This window comes from Haemaphysalis longicornis, unplaced genomic scaffold (genome assembly GCF_048455015.1).
Source record: "Haemaphysalis longicornis isolate Haplotype H1 unplaced genomic scaffold, Haemaphysalis longicornis Haplotype H1 scaffold_1, whole genome shotgun sequence".
NCBI classification, from domain to species: domain Eukaryota; kingdom Metazoa; phylum Arthropoda; class Arachnida; order Ixodida; family Ixodidae; genus Haemaphysalis; species Haemaphysalis longicornis.
The window spans coordinates 175,594,481-175,614,155 of record NW_027526203.1 but is presented as its reverse complement, the minus strand read 5'-3'; the positions used below and the strand labels follow the sequence as shown (position 1 = coordinate 175,614,155).

Sequence of the window (19,675 nt, the reverse complement as noted above, 5' to 3'; positions counted from 1 at the left end):
TGGGCAGGTACGCCGACGCAGCTCGCCGGGGGGCGGAGCGGCGTTTGGTTTCGGCGGGGACCCAGTACCGCGAGTCGGACTTGGTCCAGCCCCCGCCCCCCCCCCCCCCTGGGTTGCCTATGGCAGCCCAACCCACCTCCGCACCGCCCGCTCACCCAGCAGCGGCTGTGGTGGCAACAATGTCTGTTGGGGATGCCGCTGCATCCACTGCTTCCTCTCCACCGGCCCAAAGCACACGCAAGGGCACGGAGATGGGGACGGAGGAAGTCGCAGCGACCCCCTCCCCCGCCTCACTGCCTGTGCCACCTGTGGTGCTCCCCACGCCTTCGGCACTGGCAGCGCAGGCAAAGAACACCCGAAAGGGTACCACGTCAAGGGGGCCCAGTCCGCTGGCCACCCCCTTGCCATCAGATGACGACATGGACGTCGAGCCCTTCCGGCTTTCATCGCAGCGGAAGGAACGGGCTGCGACGTCCAGGTCAGTAGAGAAGGTCAGAAAACCCCTTCCAAGAGTGCAAGCCCCGAAAGACCCTACATAAATAATCACACTCCAGTAGCTCTAACACATCATAATGGGAAGAGAAAACATTGTTCAATGGAACTGCAGAGGCCTTCTGAATAATCTTGATGACGTGCATGAGATTCTGCATGCCAATCAGCCAAGTTTAATGTGTGTCCAGGAAACACATCTTAATTCCAAACACACAAATTTCTTGAATAGTTACCTGGTATACAGGAAAGACAGGGATGGCTGCACACACTCTTCTGGCGGTGTGGCCATAATTGCCCGCAAATCCTTAGCATGCCACCCTGTCACCTTGAACACTGTCCTTGAGGATGTAGCAATTCGAACAATAATATTTAATAGGTTGATAACGGTATGCTCCATATACATTCCTCCTGATGTCTCACTCTCGAGCTCTGACTTCGAGGCGCTGGTTGACCAACTGCCCGAACCATACATCCTTACAGGCGACCTTAATGCTCACAACTCTCTTTGGGGCTCTTCCAGAACGGATGCCCGAGGTCGCCTGATAGAGAAATTCCTTACATCTTCTGGAGCATGCCTTTTCAACAATAAACAGCCTACATACCATAACATAGGACATAACACATACTCATGTCTTGACTTGGCTATTGGTTCTGCAATTCTCTTTCCATGTCTTGAATGGGGCGTGGGCACAGACCCATATGGTAGTGACCATTTCCCCACTTCATTAACGCATATAGGTACAGGCCCGAGCAGTCCATCTTCCCATAAAAGGTTTAATGAAGCAAGAGCTAACTGGAATACATTTACAGAGACATCCAAACTACACCACACATCCATAGGACACCTACACGTTGAAGAAGCTACCCAACTGCTCACGGCGCACATCCTCGACGCCGCCGAAAGGTCCATTCCCCACACCTCTGGTGCCCCGCGCAACCAGCGGAGGCCGTGGTGGAATGAGAACTGTAGGCGGGCGCGAGAGGCCCAGAACAAGGCGTGGGGTATCCTTCGTCGGTACCCCACGTCGAGTAACCTCCTCTTGTTCAAACGGGCCAAGGCGTTCGGAAAACGTGTGCGCCGTGAGGCAAAACGCGATAGTTGGCGTACATTAATAACATCAATTAACTCCTACACAGACACACGGAAAGTATGGACGAGAATACGTAAACTCAAAGGACAACAAACACACAGCCTGCCTCTGGTCAGCACAACAGGGGACACACTCGTAGACCAGGCTGACACACTCGCACAACACTTCCAACACGTGTCCAGTTCAGCACACTACACAAACACTTTCATGAAACACAAACAAACGGCCGAAAAGAAGCCTATACTAGATAACAATAGGTCAACATCTTCTTATAACTCAGAGTTTTCACTGTATGAGCTGAGGGCTGCTCTGAGCACGTGTAAACCCTCAGCTCCAGGCCCAGACAACATCACATATACAATGATACAATACCTGCACGCAGACACTCTTCTAACACTCTTACACCTATATAACAAGATATGGCTTTCGGGGCACATTCCAAACTCTTGGAAGGAGGCTATAGTTGTAGCTTTCCTGAAGGAGGGAAAGGACCCGTCGTCTCCCTCAAGTTACCGTCCTATTGCCCTGACGAGCTGCCTGTGCAAGCTTCTCGAGAAGATGATCAATCGCAGGCTCGTGTACTTCCTCGAGTACAATGGTCTTCTCGAGAGCTGCCAGGCAGGCTTCAGGGCGGGGCGATCCACGAACGATCAACTCGTATCTCTTGAATCGTATATAAAGGATGCCTTCGTTCATAAACAGTATTGTGTAACTGTGTTTTTCGACCTCGAGAAGGCCTACGACACCGCTTGGCGGTACGGGATCCTCAGTGACCTAAAGTCATTCGGTGTCTCGGGTAACATGTTAAACACTCTTGTCAGTTACCTGTCAGAAAGAACGTTTCGAGTGAGAGTCGGTGGTGCACTCTCAAGGGTTCACGTGCAAGAAAATGGCGTGCCACAAGGTGGTGTGTTAAGCTGCACTCTCTTCATAGTAAAAATGAACTCTCTTGGTAAGGCACTGCCACCCACAATCTCTTATTCCATGTAGGTAGATGACGTCCAGATATCCTATAAATCATGTAATATGTCAATCTGCGAACGTCAAGTCCAGCTTGGTGTAAAGAAACTTGCCGGCTGGGCAGACAAGAATGGTTTTAAATTGAATCCTGCAAAAAGCTCCTGCGTTGTGTACTCCAGGAAGCGCGGGGTCCATTCGGACCCAGACATTACTCTTAATGGCGTGTCGCTTCCTGTGAATAAGGAGCACAAGTTCTTAGGTGTGGTGTTTGATCACAAACTTTCATTCATTCCCCACATCAAGGAACTTAAAAATAAATGTCTCAAAACAATGAATATACTTAAGGTTCTCTCCCACCAATCCTATGGTTCCGACAAAGAACTCTTGCTTCGCTTGTATACTGCTTTGGTTGGGTCTCGTTTGGACTATGGCAGTGTGGTGTATGGGTCGGCGACTAAGACAGCCTTGCGAATTCTTGACCCAGTGCTACACTTGGGCCTTCGTCTTTCGTCGGGTGCTTTCCGCACTAGCCCTGCTGAGAGTCTGTATGCCGAGTGTAATAAGTGGAGCCTTGAGAACCAACGGACGTACATGGACTTACTTTATGCTTTTAAAATTTCATCGCTGAATAATCATCCTTTTTATCCTGTCTTTAACGATACATCCACATCTCTGCTCTTTGTAAATCGCCCATCCGTTCCTCTGCCCTTTTCACTTAGAGTGAAAGAGCGAGCCTCGGATCTGAGCGCTTCGTTTTTAGACGTGTACAGGTCATCCTCTTTAAACATTTTACCGCCTTGGCAAGTTCGCCCTGTGTCCTGTGACCTTTCTTTTATGAAACTTGACAAAAATCGGGTACCGCGAGCTGCAATACTTCAGCACTTTCTTTCTTCGCAGTTCAAATACCCACGTGCTGAATTCTACAGTGACGCTTCTAAAACCTCCACTATGGTGTCGTGCGCTGCTCATGGTCCGGATTTCAGTGCATCCAGAACCATGAGCGTGCACACAACAATTTTTTCAGCAGAAGCGTACGGAATTTTACTGATTGTACGACATATCCTTGAAAATCAAATTCCCAATTCTATCATCTACACAGATTCCTTGAGTGTTGTTCGCGCACTGTCATCGCATACACCCCCCAAAAACCACATAGTTAATCTTGTATTTAAATCTATCATGTCTGTGTATGCGCAGAAGCATCAGCTGCTCCTCTGCTGGGTCCCAGGACACGCTGGGATCGCTGGAAACGAGTTGGCAGACGAGAGGGCAGCTGCTGCTGCACTCAGGAACACTGTAGACATAACAACCGTACCATATACAGACCTCAAGCCACACATAAGACAACACTTGCGTAGAACATGGCAAACACACTGGAGTGAACAGACAGATAACAAGTTACACGCTATAAAACCACGCTTGGGACCATACACCACTGACACACGCAACAGACACACAGAAGTCGCCTTGGGTAGGCTGCGGATAGGGCACACCCATGCGACGCACTCGTATCTGCTGACGGGATCTTCTAGACCCCAGTGCAGCAGGTGCGGAGAGGCCCTATCCGTAGTGCACATATTAATCACATGCAAGGCACTTCACACAACACGACACAAACACTTCAGAGAACTCTACAGACAACATATTCCCCTACATCCATCGTTTTTCCTAGGTGATGATGCCATTGTTTCCGTGAAACGTGTGTTTCATGTACGCACACAGTCTTACGTCTTTCTTAATGATGTAATGGGCGAACTTTCACGGGAGAGTTACGGTTACCGATGATCTCCCCCTCTCGAGCTTCGCCCCACTTATCATCATTCATTCCGTGGATATGGCGTGATTTTTTTTTAGCTTTCGGAATTTTTCGGTCATCGTGATTTCGTTAGTTTTTTTTTTTTACTCTGATGTTTACTATATCAAGAGATCGACGCAGAGGACTTCTAGAATGGGTTGAATTATGTTTAATATAGGTTGTGTTCTGTGTCATTGGGCTGGGTTAGATTAGGTATGCTGCCGGTTGGCTGGATTTGAGTAGGTTATGACGCATTCGGTTAGGTTACGTTAGGTTCGGTGAGGTTATGTTACGTTAGGTTGCGTTGTGACGTAATACTGTTCAGCAAATTTTAGTCCAGCCAGCTTTTATGGAAACTGCCGCGAGGATTTCCCGCACGTAATTCTCACGGCTGCCGTGAGATTAGATTCAGCCTTGAATAAACAAGGCACTTCGTTTTTGTTTTTGTTTTCTTGCTTTCATAGGCAATAGGCTCTTTTAATAGGTTTCGCAATGCCATAGTTAGGCCGTCGGATCCCTGAGTGCTTTCCCAGCGGCCACCGAATGTCATCCAGTTAGAAGTTGGGCCCCGCGTGCCCACCGCATCCGTAATCAGAGGCCAAGGGAAACATGACTCATCGGCTCGCCTCCTCCTTTCCACGCACGCTCCCACTCCCCCCCTGCTGCTGCTGGTGATGACGTATTGCCGCGGGCTATTGATGGGTACGGGTGATAACCACGGCTGCTCCGGATGGCTAGCACCCGCGGAAAGTTAATGTGAGCGTTATGAGGCTCTTTCGTAATTTTTATATATCTAAATAAGACCGTGTGATGTTCTCGAGTTCAACAACTGCTTTTCACTCGCATTTGAGTCGACGTTACTAGTCTGCCTTGCGGTAGTCAATCTAATTTCAATAAAAAACAATAAGTTTTGGTAACGTTATAACGGGGTTTTATTCTGAAAATACACCCGCTGCGGTGGCACAGCAAAGACGTTGTGGTGCTGAGCCCGATGTCGCGGGTTCGGTTTTTCTGAGGGATGCTAACAACGAAAAACCCGGTGTGTCCAGATTTCGGCGAACGCAGCGGTTCCGGGGATGGCCTAAATAAATTCGTAGCCCTCCACTAGGACGTGCCTCATAGCCCAGGGGCCCTGTTCTCGACTGCACAAATTGCCGGCAATTCAGGCGATTTTCCGGAAGTCTTTTCTGATTGGCTTTCAATTTGGTCACGTGCTTCCGGTTGACAAAGCGGTTGTGTGTGCTGTCGTCATTTTGACGTTTCATGTCGTCTACGGACACCAGTTCTTAAGTTTGCCTTATTTCTCGTTACTTAATGCGCATAATTCTTGGCCAGCAATGAAAAACCAGACTAAATGCAGCGGACATGACAACGTAAGCCTGTCTTTGCTATTCAACAACAATACTGCTTGTAATACACACCCCCTCTGTGATTGGCTGAGAAGGCGTGACGTAATTTAAACAGTTGGCGGGAACGATTACGTTATGCTTTGGCAACTTCAGCCTGCGTAAAAGTGACGTAATGCTACGTAACAGCTTGAAAATGGCGGCTGTTTTTGTCGCAAAATACAAGCAAAATAGGGCACAATATTGCCCCGGCTTACGGCGCCGCGAAATGTGCGGCAATTTGCAGCAGGCGCACTTTCGCATGCGCGCTGTTTAAAGCATGTTTCCTACCGAAACAAATTATAGTTTCAACTGCTTCCAAGTCAGCGATCATGGAACATACAAATAACATGCAGTATTTTGCTTTTATGTTTGGCAATGAAATAAAAATTATTTGTTTGGCGTAACCGCAACATAAGAGGGCAGTACAAGCCTCTCCATGACAAAGAGAACCCAATGCATGGCATTTGTCTATACTTGTCCTAGTAAGCTGTTGGGTCACATGATCGAACTCAAGAGAAAAATAACAATGAAAAGTGACTATTTAGTTCATTACAGCGCTGATTGCAGTCGAGCTTGACGAATGAGTGAATCGGCGACATCGGTGCGCTCCGCGGTTATCAGGCGTAGCGCTTCGCTGCTCTTATGTGTCAGAGAAGCGATGGTCGCGGCCGTCTTTTTCTGTGATCACGCCATAAACTTGTAACATAGCAGCAGACGATGTCGTGGCGGCGGTGGCGGCAAGGAAGGTGATAACGCAACAAAGCTTGCATTGAAGCAGAGAGCCCAGCTATGTTAATAAAAGCGATTGAAATAAATAAATAGATACGGTAAAAAAATTGTGTGATGTTCTTTAGCTCGACATCCGCCTTTCGCTCGCTTTTGGATCAACGTTACTCGATCGCCTTGTGGTGTTGGCGCCAAATTTGACCTCCAGAAATGTGTTTTTCTTGTCAGCCTCAGCTGCCGTCTTAATTTTTATAGTACATGCCAAGTGTTTTTATATCTTTCTTGCACAATATTTGATACCTTGGTAGCGATCTTTATGAGTGACTCGTCAAATTACACTGCATGTCGTCATAGGTATAGGTGCAGCGCGTCACAGATTGCTTACGTCGTGCTTACGCAAAAAAACATGGGCGAAATGCCAGGCAATTTGTGCAGTCGAGAATAGGGCCCCAGGAGTAACTTCGGCCCGTTAACCTTTATCAGCCTCAAGTGACACGGCGTTTGGTCAAAGCTTCACGAGCAAACTTCGGTGACCGCCTACGCAAAACAGCATTGCGAATTCACGAGGTCCAGAATGAGAGAGGGTTTTTTTTTTTTTTTTTTGCACATGTTCGTAACCCTACTAGTAGTTACTCTGGCTAATCAGTGAGTGGTAGCGGTTTGGCCGTTTGGATCGAAATCAACACAGCCTGCCATCACCGTGGGTTGTGAGAGAAGTGTGTCTTGATTCGGAAAGCAACATTTTAAGTGCAGAGCAATATTTAGGGGCTCGCCTTGTCGTCGTAGCTCGCTGTAACGGTCGATGTCAAACGACTGCCGGAATCAGGCGGTGCCGCGAGATAACGGACCCAAGTAGAGCACGGCGTTCCGTCGTAGGGCGTCCCGCAGAGGCTTCGAAAACCAAGCCGTGTAAATAGTCATAACCATTCGAAACGCGTGAAACGCTGGCGCGTGTCATACATCTCCGCGTTGTTTAGCTAAAAAAAAACTGCAAATACATTTGACGCAAACTACATGTAATTAATCGGAAACACCCGCGTTCATTAAGTTCGGAAGGCTCGTTGCGGTGGTTTTTGCGATAGTAAGCGAAAAAAGGTGGCATTGCAACGCCGGTACCTGCGGGAGGAAAAGCAAGCACAAAAAGAACAGAACTTCCACTGGCGCTGTTTCAGGCAGGGGGCGCACGAGCACTGCGGAGGCGGGAAATTTGAATTGCTTTTGGTGGTAGCAGTGAGCGGATAACGGCGCTATACAGCCTATTATGGCGAATCACTTTCTCTACACTTCCGTCAGCCTTCAGGTTGAGTGGAAAGGCTTTAATGTTTTTGTTTTATTTTTCCAGTGGCTGGAAAGTTTGCGTCACCCACTGGCACCTTTCCATCGCGTTAAAGTCACATAGTTTCACACGAGAACATTCCGCCATTTGTCGATATTTGCCGCCATTAGCTCCCAAGGGCCCTGTTGTCGAGGGGAGAAGCTTTTTGCCCCTCACCGACCCTTGGCACTCCGTCAGTGGTAGCAGTTTGGCCACTTGGGTAAAAATCAAGACAGACTGCCCTCACAACTCACGCTGATGGCAGTGTGTCTTGATTTTTACTCAAATGGCGCAACATCAAATACAAAAAAAAATTAAAGCCAGTTCTACGCCTGTTAACTTCGCTGAAACAGAGGAGCTGACCTCGGTGCGCTGACAGCCAGCTCCTGCAGGGGCGGTTGTCGCTCACAACGGCAGTCGCCGCGGTACGCACGTACTCCAAGGAGGTGTGGTAGTTTATCGGTGCATGTATGTGGGGTAATAATGCGCCGCGCCGCGTGCCCCTGCGCACATGCAAGCCGAGATCGCGCACTGGACGGCCATTGCATCGTCTCGGGAGTACATGTGGGCCCGCGGTAAGGGTGAGAAGGTGGCGGGCCGACTTTGGGCGCACCTGAAGGAGTACGGCCCCTCACGATAATCTACGGCAACCTTTCGCTTTACTACGGCAGTGGTATTGGCGACTTTCGCAGAGGCGGAAGGAGGTCTGGTAGTTGATCGGTACATATATATGGGGTGGAAGTGTGCCGCGTGCCCCGGCGCACGAGCCGAAATCGCGCACTGTACGGCCGTCGAGGCGGTGGCGCCACCTGTCGGTCCAGCGGGGTACCTTAGCCTGGCGTGACGGGCATCATCAACGGACATTGCGAGCTCCTAAACAGCTCCACTTTTAAAAAGCTCTCCCGTCGACAATAGGGCCCTTGGGAGACAATGGCGGCGAATCTCGACAAATGGCGGGATGTTTCCGTGTTAAACTACGAGAATTTTGGCAGCGGAAAGTTGCTAGTGAATGACTCTGCCTTTCCCGCCACTGATTTGAATTGTGTCAGCTCCTTTCAGCTGATCACAGACGGAGCATGGCTGCGGGTTAAACTGATCACGCAACTCTAAGTGGAACATTTTTCAGTAACCCGTTCTCGTTGATTTTCAGATAAGAAAGCCGAATTTATCGCTTCCAGTGAGCAGAAAATTATTATTGAAAAGTATTTCCAGTCGAGGTTATCACAAATAGGGATAAAATAGTCATAGTAGCCGAGCAGTTCTATAGTAGTCTGTACAGCAGCCAGGATATCCAGGATAATGCCGAACGAGAAAGTAGTTCAGAGGAGACAGACATCCCACCAGTAACGACAGAAGAAGTAAGGAAGGCTTTGAAAGAAATGAGAGGGGGCAAAGCACCTGGTGAAGATCAGGTAACAGCAGACCTCTTGAAGGATGACGGGCACATTGTACTAGTAAATCTGGCAAACCTGTACACGCAATGCCTAATGACTGCGAGTGTACTGGAATCTTGGAAGAACGCGAACATCATACTAATCCATAAGAAAGGTGACATGTAAAAGTTAAAAAATTACAGGCCGATCAGCTTACTGTCAGCCGTCTACAAGGTACTTCCCAAGGTAATCGCTAACAGAATTTCGACCACCTTAGATTTCAGTCAACCTAACAAGCAGGGTTTTGTAAAGGCTATTCAACAATGGACCATACCCACCCGATCAATCAGGTGATAGAGAAGTGCGCGGAGTATATTGAACCCCTATATATAGCCTTCATAGATTATGAGAAAGCATTTGACCCGGTCGAACCCTCAGCAGTCATTCAGGCATTACGGAACCAGGGTGTAGACGAGCATTATGTAAGAATACTAGAGGATATTTACAATGGGTCCACAGCTACCATCATCCTCCATAAGGAGAGCAGTAAAACACCTATAAGGAAAATTGTCAGACAAGGAGACACGATCTCTCCGATGTTATTCACAGCATGTTTTCAAGAAGTATTCAGAACGTTGGATTGGGAACAGGTGGGAGTAAGGGTTAATGGAGAATACCTCAGTAACCTCAGATTTGCTGATGACGTTGTCTTGCTAAGTAACTCGGGGGACGAATTGCAAAGCATACTTTCTGCACTAGACGAACGGAGTAGAACCGTGGGCCTGAAAATTAATATGCAGAAAACTAAAGTAATGATCAATAACCTCGGGACAGCACAGCGGTTTGAGATAGGTGGCGAGGCCGTGGAAGTGGTAAGCGAATACATCAACTTAGACCATGTTGTGACCCCGGATCCCTACCATGAGGCAGAGATAATTCGAAGGATAAGAATGCGGTGAGTGCATATGGCAGGCATTCTCAGATAATGAATAGCAGCCTACCACTGTTCCTGAAGAACAAAGTTGATGACAGCTGCATCTTACCGGTACGCTCCTACGGCGCAGAAACGTGGGGGCTTACTAAGAGGGTTCGACTTAAAGACTCAGCGGACAATGGAACTGAAGATGATAGGTGTACCGTTAAGGGAGAAGAAGAGAGCGGAGTGGGTCAGGGAGCAAACGCGTGTTACGGACATATTGGTAGAAATTAAGAAGAAGAAATGGAGGTGGGTATGGAGGGCATGTAATGCGAAGGCAAGATAACCGTTGGTCATTAAGGGTAACAGAGGGGATCCCTAGAGAAGGCAAGCGTGGCTGGGGGCGGCAGAAAGTTAGATGGGCAGATGAGATGAAGAAGTTTGCGTGGATAAATTGGCAGCAGTTAGCGCAGGACCGGGGTAACTGGAAATTAATGGGAGAGGCCTTTGCCCTACAATGGGCGTAGATAGGCTGGTGATGATGATGATGATGATGATGATGATTTCCAGTCGACATCAAATTTGCGAAATCACTCAAGGCCGCTATGTCAGGCGAAAGCACATAATTAAGCTCAGAGCCGATAAAAACATCGTTCGAACGCCATGTTGAAGATGGCGGCACCCAGACCCAGTCGAGAATAGGGCCCATATTCTTGAGTTTGCTTGGGGCTGCCTTTTTTTTTTTTGCGTGAGCTTGCGTGTATAGCATATTTTACAAATGCTCTCAAATCGCTTAGCGCTTGCCGAGAAACCCGCCGCCGCGAGATGTACTTCTCCCGAAGTGCAATTCATTGCTTTCACAGCGCATATGGCAATGTGCAACCTTACTAGAATAGCGCCACCTAAGGAAGCGCATCAACCAATTTCGGCGGCGTCTGTTGTATTTCATGAAAAAAAAAATATAGTTGCATTACCGTACCAAACCGTTCAGCTTTCGTACGCAATGGAAACGAACAGTCACCACGTCATCTTGCGGCGAAGGGCATGCTATTGCCGAAATTTTTGCTGTTGCTGCTTTTACTTTAGAAGTGCAGGATTATTTGTGGAAGCGTTTTCAGTAAGACCGAACATTTTATCGCAAAAATATTCCTAGTCGACGTCAACATGCTACACAAAACCCCTTTGTCAGCTGGAAGCACGTGATAAAACTAACTACCGATCAAAAATCCTCCGGATTCGCCGTTCAAGATGGCCGGCACTGAGGACCCAGGCCAAGTCGAGACTAGGGCGGTAGGTCTTACGCCTTACTTTGCGCTTGCGTTACAGTAAGCCTGACGCTGGTTATAGAATTCTCGTGCAGCACCTAGCAACGCGCTCGTGCCCCTGTTTAAATTATTACATTAACGCTGACTACTGCATTCCCAAAGCGCTAAGTCCTTTCTTTTGATTTTTTACGATGCAGCTGCGAGGTCCGAGTAGCTTTCGAAACTGAAGGGTTCGCTGTTTTGAGGCTAAGGGGTTTAATTTAGTTGAACATGGGATCAAATCGCAAAAAGCAGTTTTTTTTTAAATTGCACACCGGTAAAATTAAGGCCGCGAGCAAATGGAACGGAGAATCAGCACCGTCCAAACAACGGCTCAGTCATTCCAGCTTCAAGCGCCCCGCCATGACAGAGGGAGAAAAATAAAAAGAATAATCGTGCCTCATTCACGAGGCGCCCGCAAACACCCCACACGCAAACCGGTCTCTGTATACGCACCGCATTTTTCGTGCTTAACGTCGTCGTAGACGGCCAACGAGGACCCAGCTGTGGCAACAAGCAGCAGAGCGGCGAAAATCCAGCGTCCGACAGCCATCGCTACCTGTTCGCTTCTGCCCGCGTCCTTCGGCGACGACAATCTGAACTCGGGAGCCGTTGCCACCGGACGGCAGCCGATGATCGGCCTTTGAACGAAAAGCGAGTGGAGAACGCAGAAAGAAGTGAGGGAAAAGCAAAAGAACCGTACAAAATAGAAGGAGGCAAGCCGCCGTTACTTCTGAACGCTCAGGTGACGGTCTACTGCGCAAGCGCCGCCCGCTTGAAACCAGTTTCCTATACGATGTCTATCGCTTGCCCTGGAGCTCCGGCAGCATCTCGTGTTTCAGGGCTGCATCTCGTTCCTTTCGCCCCTTTTCCTTCGTGCGTCTCGTCTTCTTTTTCCTCTTCTCGTATTTACACCGCCATCCTTCTTCCCTCGCTTTCTGTCGCTAGGTGTGAATCAATGTCTCGGACGCAAATGTGGGAGACAGGCGACACCATCGCCGGAAATCCCAGGAGCCACGCGATGCCGCGATGACGGTGCGCAGCATAGCGGAGTTGCTGACGAGACTTCACGCACTCTGGAGTTCACAAGGCTCGGGTTCTAATCAAACTTACGTCAAAATGGTGACGAGTGCAATGTACTCAAATACCGCGACAGAAGCTGTGGCGTAACGTAAGCCTATAGACGCTGTGAAAGCGTCCACTTTCTGTGGACTTCCAAATCAAGCAGGCGCATTTCTCGCTTAGCTGTACGACCGTAAAGGATTGGTTGCCTCAACCTCGTAATTTGCCGCTATTTTCGTTCTATCAGCTCACCGTAGCGAAAAGGTCGTAGATAAAAGTTTTCCTTATTTCGGAAACAGCGTATGTCGCACTTTTCCTTGCTACAGGTCGACAGGGTGACGTGTTCTGCTGGGAACGGAACGCAATTGTCTGTCAAGGGTGCACGACGGGAAATATATCTGCTACTAGCTAAAACCCTTTTACGGGAGCAGTGAGCCCCACATAGAGCACGAACACGGGAATGCGAAACTGTAACATTAATTTAATGCCTTTTCCCACACTTCAAACAATTACACGGATCCATTATGGCCACAAAGTGCTGTAAGCTCACGACGGAACTGAAACAGCATACCCCATCAATACTTTTACGCCATGAGCGAAATCATTGACATTTGTGAGTTGGTGCTCGTGTATTATTTCTTACGTTTGCGTTACGTCTGTTTTTTCTCGTTAACTGCAGTTTCTCGGATATAACACATGTATTGTGTGGGGTACCACGGTACAAAATGTGAAATTAATGAGTTTTGATGCTGTGAGAAACATGTCTGTATTACGGAAATTATTGTTACGCTCCAATACTTCCAATCTGTACATTACTTTGAAAGTTCGGAGTATTTTAAGCATTTTTTGTGACGTCTCTGTAAAACAAACCCCCTTCCAACACATCCGCCTATAACTACATATGTAGAGCTTGCACAAAAAGTTACCGCAAACAACTGCAGCTTCGATGTATGTACGATTTTTCTCGAGCCTTTGAGAACCACTTGCAGGCTTATTGAGTACTTAGAAAAACGCCTTGAAACCACAAGACGCTGTTCAGCAGACATGGGCATCCACAGAATTTTTTTCCGATAAGGGAAAAGGGCGCAAACCGTTGCTAAAGTACCCAGTGAGGGGGAACAAAACTATCATTGAAAATTTTAAAAAGATAAATATAATAACACTTCAATAAGTGATTATAAACAACACAAACAATTAATTAGCTTATAGAGCTACCTATAGTGGTTAACCTATGTTTCTTTTCAGTCCACCTAAAGTCTGCCTGCGAATAAATGTGCTTGCAGCATTCACACTTTCCTCCCTATACATTCTAGATGCTCATGTTCAGCCCGGAATCAGGTCTGCGAACTTGTTGAGCTGCACGAATTTTTATTGCACCACAGCGAGTTTCCGGGGATGGAGCCGTATGTTGATGGGCCTCCTTGTACGCAGCAATATGTCAGCGTCGAAGAGCAGGTCGTCCCGGTGATCGCCGGTGGATACGCTGAACCGTCGGAGGACTTTAGCCAGCAGCACCTTGACTTCCAGCATAGCGAACTTTTGCCCTAGAAGGTAAGAGAGTATGTATGAGGTCTGAGAGAACTGCGAATACATAAAACAAAAGTCGTCCTCGTGAAGCTGATTGACCCCCTCTCCGACATTGAGATATATCATCAGACGCAGGGACGTTACAGGGACTTCCGAGACTCTTCAAAATTATATACGACTCATGTCTCCTCTTACCAAACCCTGATGGATAGCAAAAAGTTGGCTATGGTTTCTAATTCATAACCAAGCAGGGATAAGTTTATCCCGCAATGTTAAAGAGGTAGCAGAAACGAAGTTATAAGCTATGGTTTTTCAAAACGTATACATTATAACTTCTACACATGTTCATGAGAGGGCCCAAAGGTTCTACGACTATGTTGAACTGGCCATGAGTAAAGCAGAGTCCAGCAGAGTTATACAGGGATCTGCGACTTCGGGGGTATCGTAGGTTAAATGCAGGTAGAGAAATTGAGAAGATGGGAAACCTTGAAACAGACGGCATAAGAGCGAAGGCTACCGGCTCGACGTATTCGCGGTTAGCAACCCGTTAAGAATCTTAAATGCCTTTTTCTTTGCAAATGTGGAGTACAAAAAGCTCGGCCCGCACGTTTACGCGCCGAAGCTGCTCCTGATCTAGGTAAGAGGCACGACGAAGAAAGTGGCTGCAGATTAGTTTAAAGACATGCTCATTCCCAATCCACGCCGAAATCTTATCAACACGGGCGTTTTTGTTTTTCGCCCTTGTAAAAAATACAGCCGCCCTTGAGGGGAATGCATCCTGCACCCCCGTGCTCAGTACCACAACGACTTAACCACAGGGTCGTCGCGGCAGGCGTTTCAAAGCGGAAGAACAGGCGATGTCCTGAACAAGACTGGTTCGGGAAATTAGAAGTTGAGAAATGGCACTGACGTCTGTCTATGTGAGAAAGATGCCGGGCGCATAAAATGCGGGCTTTTGGCTCAGTAATCCAGCAAGGAAGGAGCGGGCCAGCAAGCAGACACGTTCCTCAAGCGAACGAGTGCAGGCGTACGGCTAAAAGCGCGTTGACCAAATCTCCAAGCAGAGGCAACGAGCCAGTAAGCGCCCACAATACCAGCCACGAGGTGAGCGTGAGTTCGTTGCTTCCAAGCAATGAGACATTCGGGAAAAGTTGTAAGTATCTAGAATCCGTTACGTGGACAAGGTAAGTTGCCGCCTCTATCAACGCTGGCACTCGGCCATGAGAATTTCGCTGCAGCCAGCATGTTTAGCAAGTGGCCCGAAACTTCCTCTTCCCTCCTCGCTTACATCCCATGTGGGCACGTGTCACTGGAAGTTACTGTGGCCCAGGGCATCGTAATTTTAGCCTGGGATCACATCACCAATAGGGGTCATACATTAGCAGAGAGAGAGAAAAAAACTTTATTGGGAGGAGCAGGTGATCCTACGCGTCGGCCAAGAGCCCTTGGGCTCTAGCAGAGTCCTCGGTGAGCTTGATGGCCCAGACTTGATCCGCTGGGTCCGAGTTGAGCAACACTGTATCCCATTGCTCCGCCTGAGTGATTCTGCGCGCAGGTGCAGCCGCCTGCGGACAAGACCATAGCTAATGTGCTAGGTCGGTCCTTTCCTTACATTTGTGGCATTTGTCTGAATATTGCCCTGGGTAGCAGTAGCTGCACGTAACCGGCAGCGGTCTTTTTTTCAGTTGTAATAAAAAAGCGTAGTGGTGTCGTGAGTAAAAATCTAAGAACCGAGGTCCAGTAAAATTCCGCCATGTCGATAATTTTGTAGCGTGTAAGACGTGTGTGCAAATTTTCCCTGCGGTTATACCTCCGCTACAAAAGGAGCTGTAGCACAGCACTTACGCCTCCCCTTTTCGGAAACTGTGGACCAAGGTTCAATTTTCCGCGCTGACAACTCACGAGCTATGCTTGCTTTGAAATCTAGGCACGCACAAAAAAATTAATATGTGCTCTTTAGCGCGAAAGGAATTTGGTGACAAAAATTGACTTTAATCTGCTCTGCTAGCCTTATGCAGGATGGAGAGTTAGGATCACCGACACCGAACTTTAAGGAGCAGCATGGTGCGAGGAAGAAGCAGAACCAGAGTAGTCGATGGGAGAAAAATCAAATATGACATCAGTAATAACGCGTTGATGCACGCGAATTGACTTTCCGTAGCAGAGAACAATGGTAGCATGGATTAATGAATCGTAACCTTACTGCTATAACCTTGAAATCAGAAGTAGTACTTCAAGGAATGAAAGCTATGAAAAGTTGCAGTGCTTTCTCATCCTCCACAAAGGCCGTATAAGTTGTCATGAATACACCAATAATTGTCAGGAAAACTTTTCCAAATTATCTCTGCATGTCTTCTCTTACAACTAATAAAATTAGGTGAAAGTAATTTTATGTTGTGGAAATGAAATTGATAATTCTATTTTTCGAACACAAATTTTTAAATTTTACGGGTTTAAGGCACCGAAGCTGCACTTGGGTTATGAGGCGCACCGTAGTGCAAAGCTCTGGATTAATTTAGACCACCTGGTATCTTCGACGTGCGCCAAAATGTCGACAAATGAGAGTTTTTGTTTTTCGCCTCCGTCACACAAAAAAAAAAACGCCACCGCGCCCGGTATTGAACCCGCATCCTCGGGCTTGTAAAACTACCGTTGTTTATGACATACCAGCCCATACTATAGAACCACGGGGTTTAAATAAATATTTTCGCCTCCTGAAATGCGTCCCTGCTAGAAACCCCACCAGGTCGACGACATTCGGGCAATGAAGTCTCAAATTTATTTCATGTACCGAGAGCGCAATGTGTGGTAACACCAAGAAGGTTATACAACCTTCTTGGGTAACACTATTTTGAGACGCAAGGAACGCCCATTCTCCGAAGGAAAAGAGAGAAGCATCCTTGAAATCTTGAAGGGTGACGCAAGGGGACGGCACGTGAAGCAAGCGCGGCTTCAGAGGCGCGGTAACAGCAGGGTATCGGTGTAGAAAGACTGGAGCTATAAGAGCCTGTTTTTGCGTCTCCGTTGCTGCCACGTGCAAGTAACACGAAAATCAGGAGCCCTAAGGCAAGCTTATAGAATTCAGGTTTGGAGGCTCGCGTGCAGAATAATAAACGTCGTGGTGGTAGGCAAATTCCGCAATTACCGACGGTAGCTCTCTTATAGGTGCGGTTATTCTGAACAGCGATCAAGAAAAAGGCTACTAGCAACAGCTACTAGCAACTAGCAGCTACTACAACAGCTGCTAGTACAGCTACTAGCAACACTAGCATGACGTCCACCATTCTGCGTGCAGCTTTGTTGATCGAGTCGGTGTTGCGCAGGCGGCTGGAAATTGACAACCATGATGACAGCGCGAGTTTTTGTCTCCTCTGTCTGGCCTGTCTGGCATGCTGTTGCTTTCAAATCGATGATGACCCACCCGCATGGACCGGCGGTAAACATGATTCATCTGCTGGGCTTTTGTAGGGTTCGTTCACAGGACTACTCTTATCCGCAGGATATCCGCTCTTGAAGCATTTGACAAGATTCTTCCGTTATACAGAATGCCATTCTGCAAAAAAAGTAATCGGAGATGCATTGGTCGATCTTTAAAAATGCGTGAGCAGCGACTTCCTCTCCCTTGCAAACACGATGTTCACCCCGATGCACCCTCATTGCCCGGGCTTTAGACGCCCGCAACACAGTGGTTCTCGAACGCCCTCTGCACACCGTGCCAAGAGTGCTTTGCGTTCTGACGGTTTCGTAGGCCATATTTCCTGGCTTTAGTAGTGGCATCGGCTACTATAGTCGCTCGTTTTGTTGTCCCCCAGTGTAAACACTTCGCCGCCGGCATTCCCATTACACCCTCTTCGCCATCATCTTTCCATTACACGCTCCATTTTACAGCGACTACAAGAGGGACGAGGGGCGCGTCAGGCAGAGGCCCTAGCACAGACACTGCAGCACTAGTGCGAGCGCAGCGCCACCACATCCAATGGCGCCGCCGGCTTGGGGCTGCACTTGACGCCTCCGTCTCCGGCACGTGCACACGCCCTCTGTAGTTCTTTGTTCTTAGCGTTTTCTATCATTCTGTGCCCACAGATGGACGGCACAAATTTCTGCAGACAAGCCTTATCTATTTATCAATCATTAAAGTCTAGGCTGCGATAGACGATCAAATGCAATAAGGTGCCATGCGTGTAGCGCAAGATATACAGGGGGTTTCAGCTAACTTTAGTCAGAATATAAAAACATGCCGATGCACTCTATAACGACGCGACCGAATGCATGTTGCTCACTTTTGTATGTATTGTCTCACGCTATTTTTGTATTTTGCTTAATTACATGATTAATCCATTTTAATTAGCCAACATCTGAAGCCACGCAGCTACGAAAGAAATTCCAATTGGGAAGTTGCAGAGTGGTTTGCAAAACGTCGGAATAAACCGCTTTTGTCTTTCTATCTATTAAGTATTAGTGTTCTTCAGCTTACTGTTGATGTCCCCGAAATACAAAAAACACCACGTGACATGACCGCTCGCGCCATAGAGCTTCTTACAACTTACTAAGAAACTCTAGGGCTTGCGCGTCGTGATTGTAGTGCTGCCAAACCTTCGGAGCAGAAACAATCATATGCGCGCAGCCGATTCAAACGCGACAGGCAGTGACGCAAGCGTTTAAGTGTGCCATTTACGCCCGTGATGTTCTTTCCTCGCGACGTTTCGCTACTGGCTATAAGCACACGCAGCCAACACTTGCGTCGCCATTTAAGAGGCGGCGCGACTATGATTTTTTTGTGCTCGGAACGTCTGGGAGCACTGCAATCACGACGCGCGAGCGGGCACGTCCCGTGGTATTTTATTGTATTTCGCGGGCATCATCAGTAAGCTGAAGAACACGAATACTGAATACATAGAAGGACAGAAGCTTCATTCGGACGTTTTGCAAACGGCTCTGCAACTTTCTAATTGGAATTTCTTTCCTAGCTGCGTGGCTTCAGATGTTGGCTAATTAAAATTGACTAATCATGTAATTAAGCAAAATACAAAAAATACCGTGATACACTACAGACAAAAGTGAGCAACATGAATTTAATTGCGTCTTCGTAGAGTGCATCGGTACATTTTTAAACCGTGGCTAAAGTTAGCTTAAGCACCCTGTATATGTGTCAACAAAGTTTGCCTCGTTTATATGCTTCCCAAGCGATCAGATAAGATTTTATTTAATAAGAACATCACGTGTTCGGGCCAACATTTAGCGAGCATGCATAATCAGAGAAAAAGAATAACAACGGAATCACCAAAACGCAACAATCACAAAGAAAATTCCAATTCCATTCGCGCCTAAATGTGGCCGTCCATGGAATACGTAGTCTTGCGACATGTCATCCGATTCTGCTGAAGGTATTCTATATACATACGGCAATGAGACCGAGCAAGTTGAGCTAAAAAAAACCTGAATTCCGGAATTCCTGCTGCAAAATAAATTCTGATCCTGCAACATTGTGCGATGACTACGTCGAGGGTACCTATAAGTTCTGCGGAATTTTCGAGACCTGGTAAACCAGGTTGAACCCTGTGCCGGGTTCAGTATCGGGCCCGACATGCAGTGGCACGGCTTCCCGGTGGAATTTTTTCCTTTTTTCACGCAACGCCCCTGAAATCCCGGTCGTGCTACGATGTGGACAAGCTGGCATATTTGTAACACTTAATACTGTTTCGCTCTCTCTGGGTAACAGCAATGCT

General features: G+C 47.7%; 2 protein-coding genes across 3 annotated transcripts in view; both read right to left on the bottom strand.

The window, feature by feature from the left end:
* Positions 1–12,048, bottom strand: part of LOC144139637 (ecdysteroid-regulated 16 kDa protein-like) — a 39,476-nt gene extending 27,428 nt beyond the window's left edge. The window contains exon 1 of the mRNA XM_077671936.1: positions 11,817–12,048. Coding sequence (XP_077528062.1) covers positions 11,817–11,913 — 97 coding nt within the window. The 5' untranslated portion in view covers positions 11,914–12,048. The remainder of the gene's footprint in view (positions 1–11,816) is intronic.
* A 1,735-nt stretch (positions 12,049–13,783) lies between these two features.
* Positions 13,784–19,675, bottom strand: part of LOC144139624 (cytochrome P450 4C1-like) — a 123,599-nt gene continuing 117,707 nt past the window's right edge. For both annotated transcript variants that reach the window (XM_077671924.1, XM_077671927.1), the window contains one exon: positions 13,784–13,966. In XM_077671924.1, the coding sequence (XP_077528050.1) occupies positions 13,791–13,966 (176 nt within the window). In that variant the 3' untranslated portion in view covers positions 13,784–13,790. The remainder of the gene's footprint in view (positions 13,967–19,675) is intronic.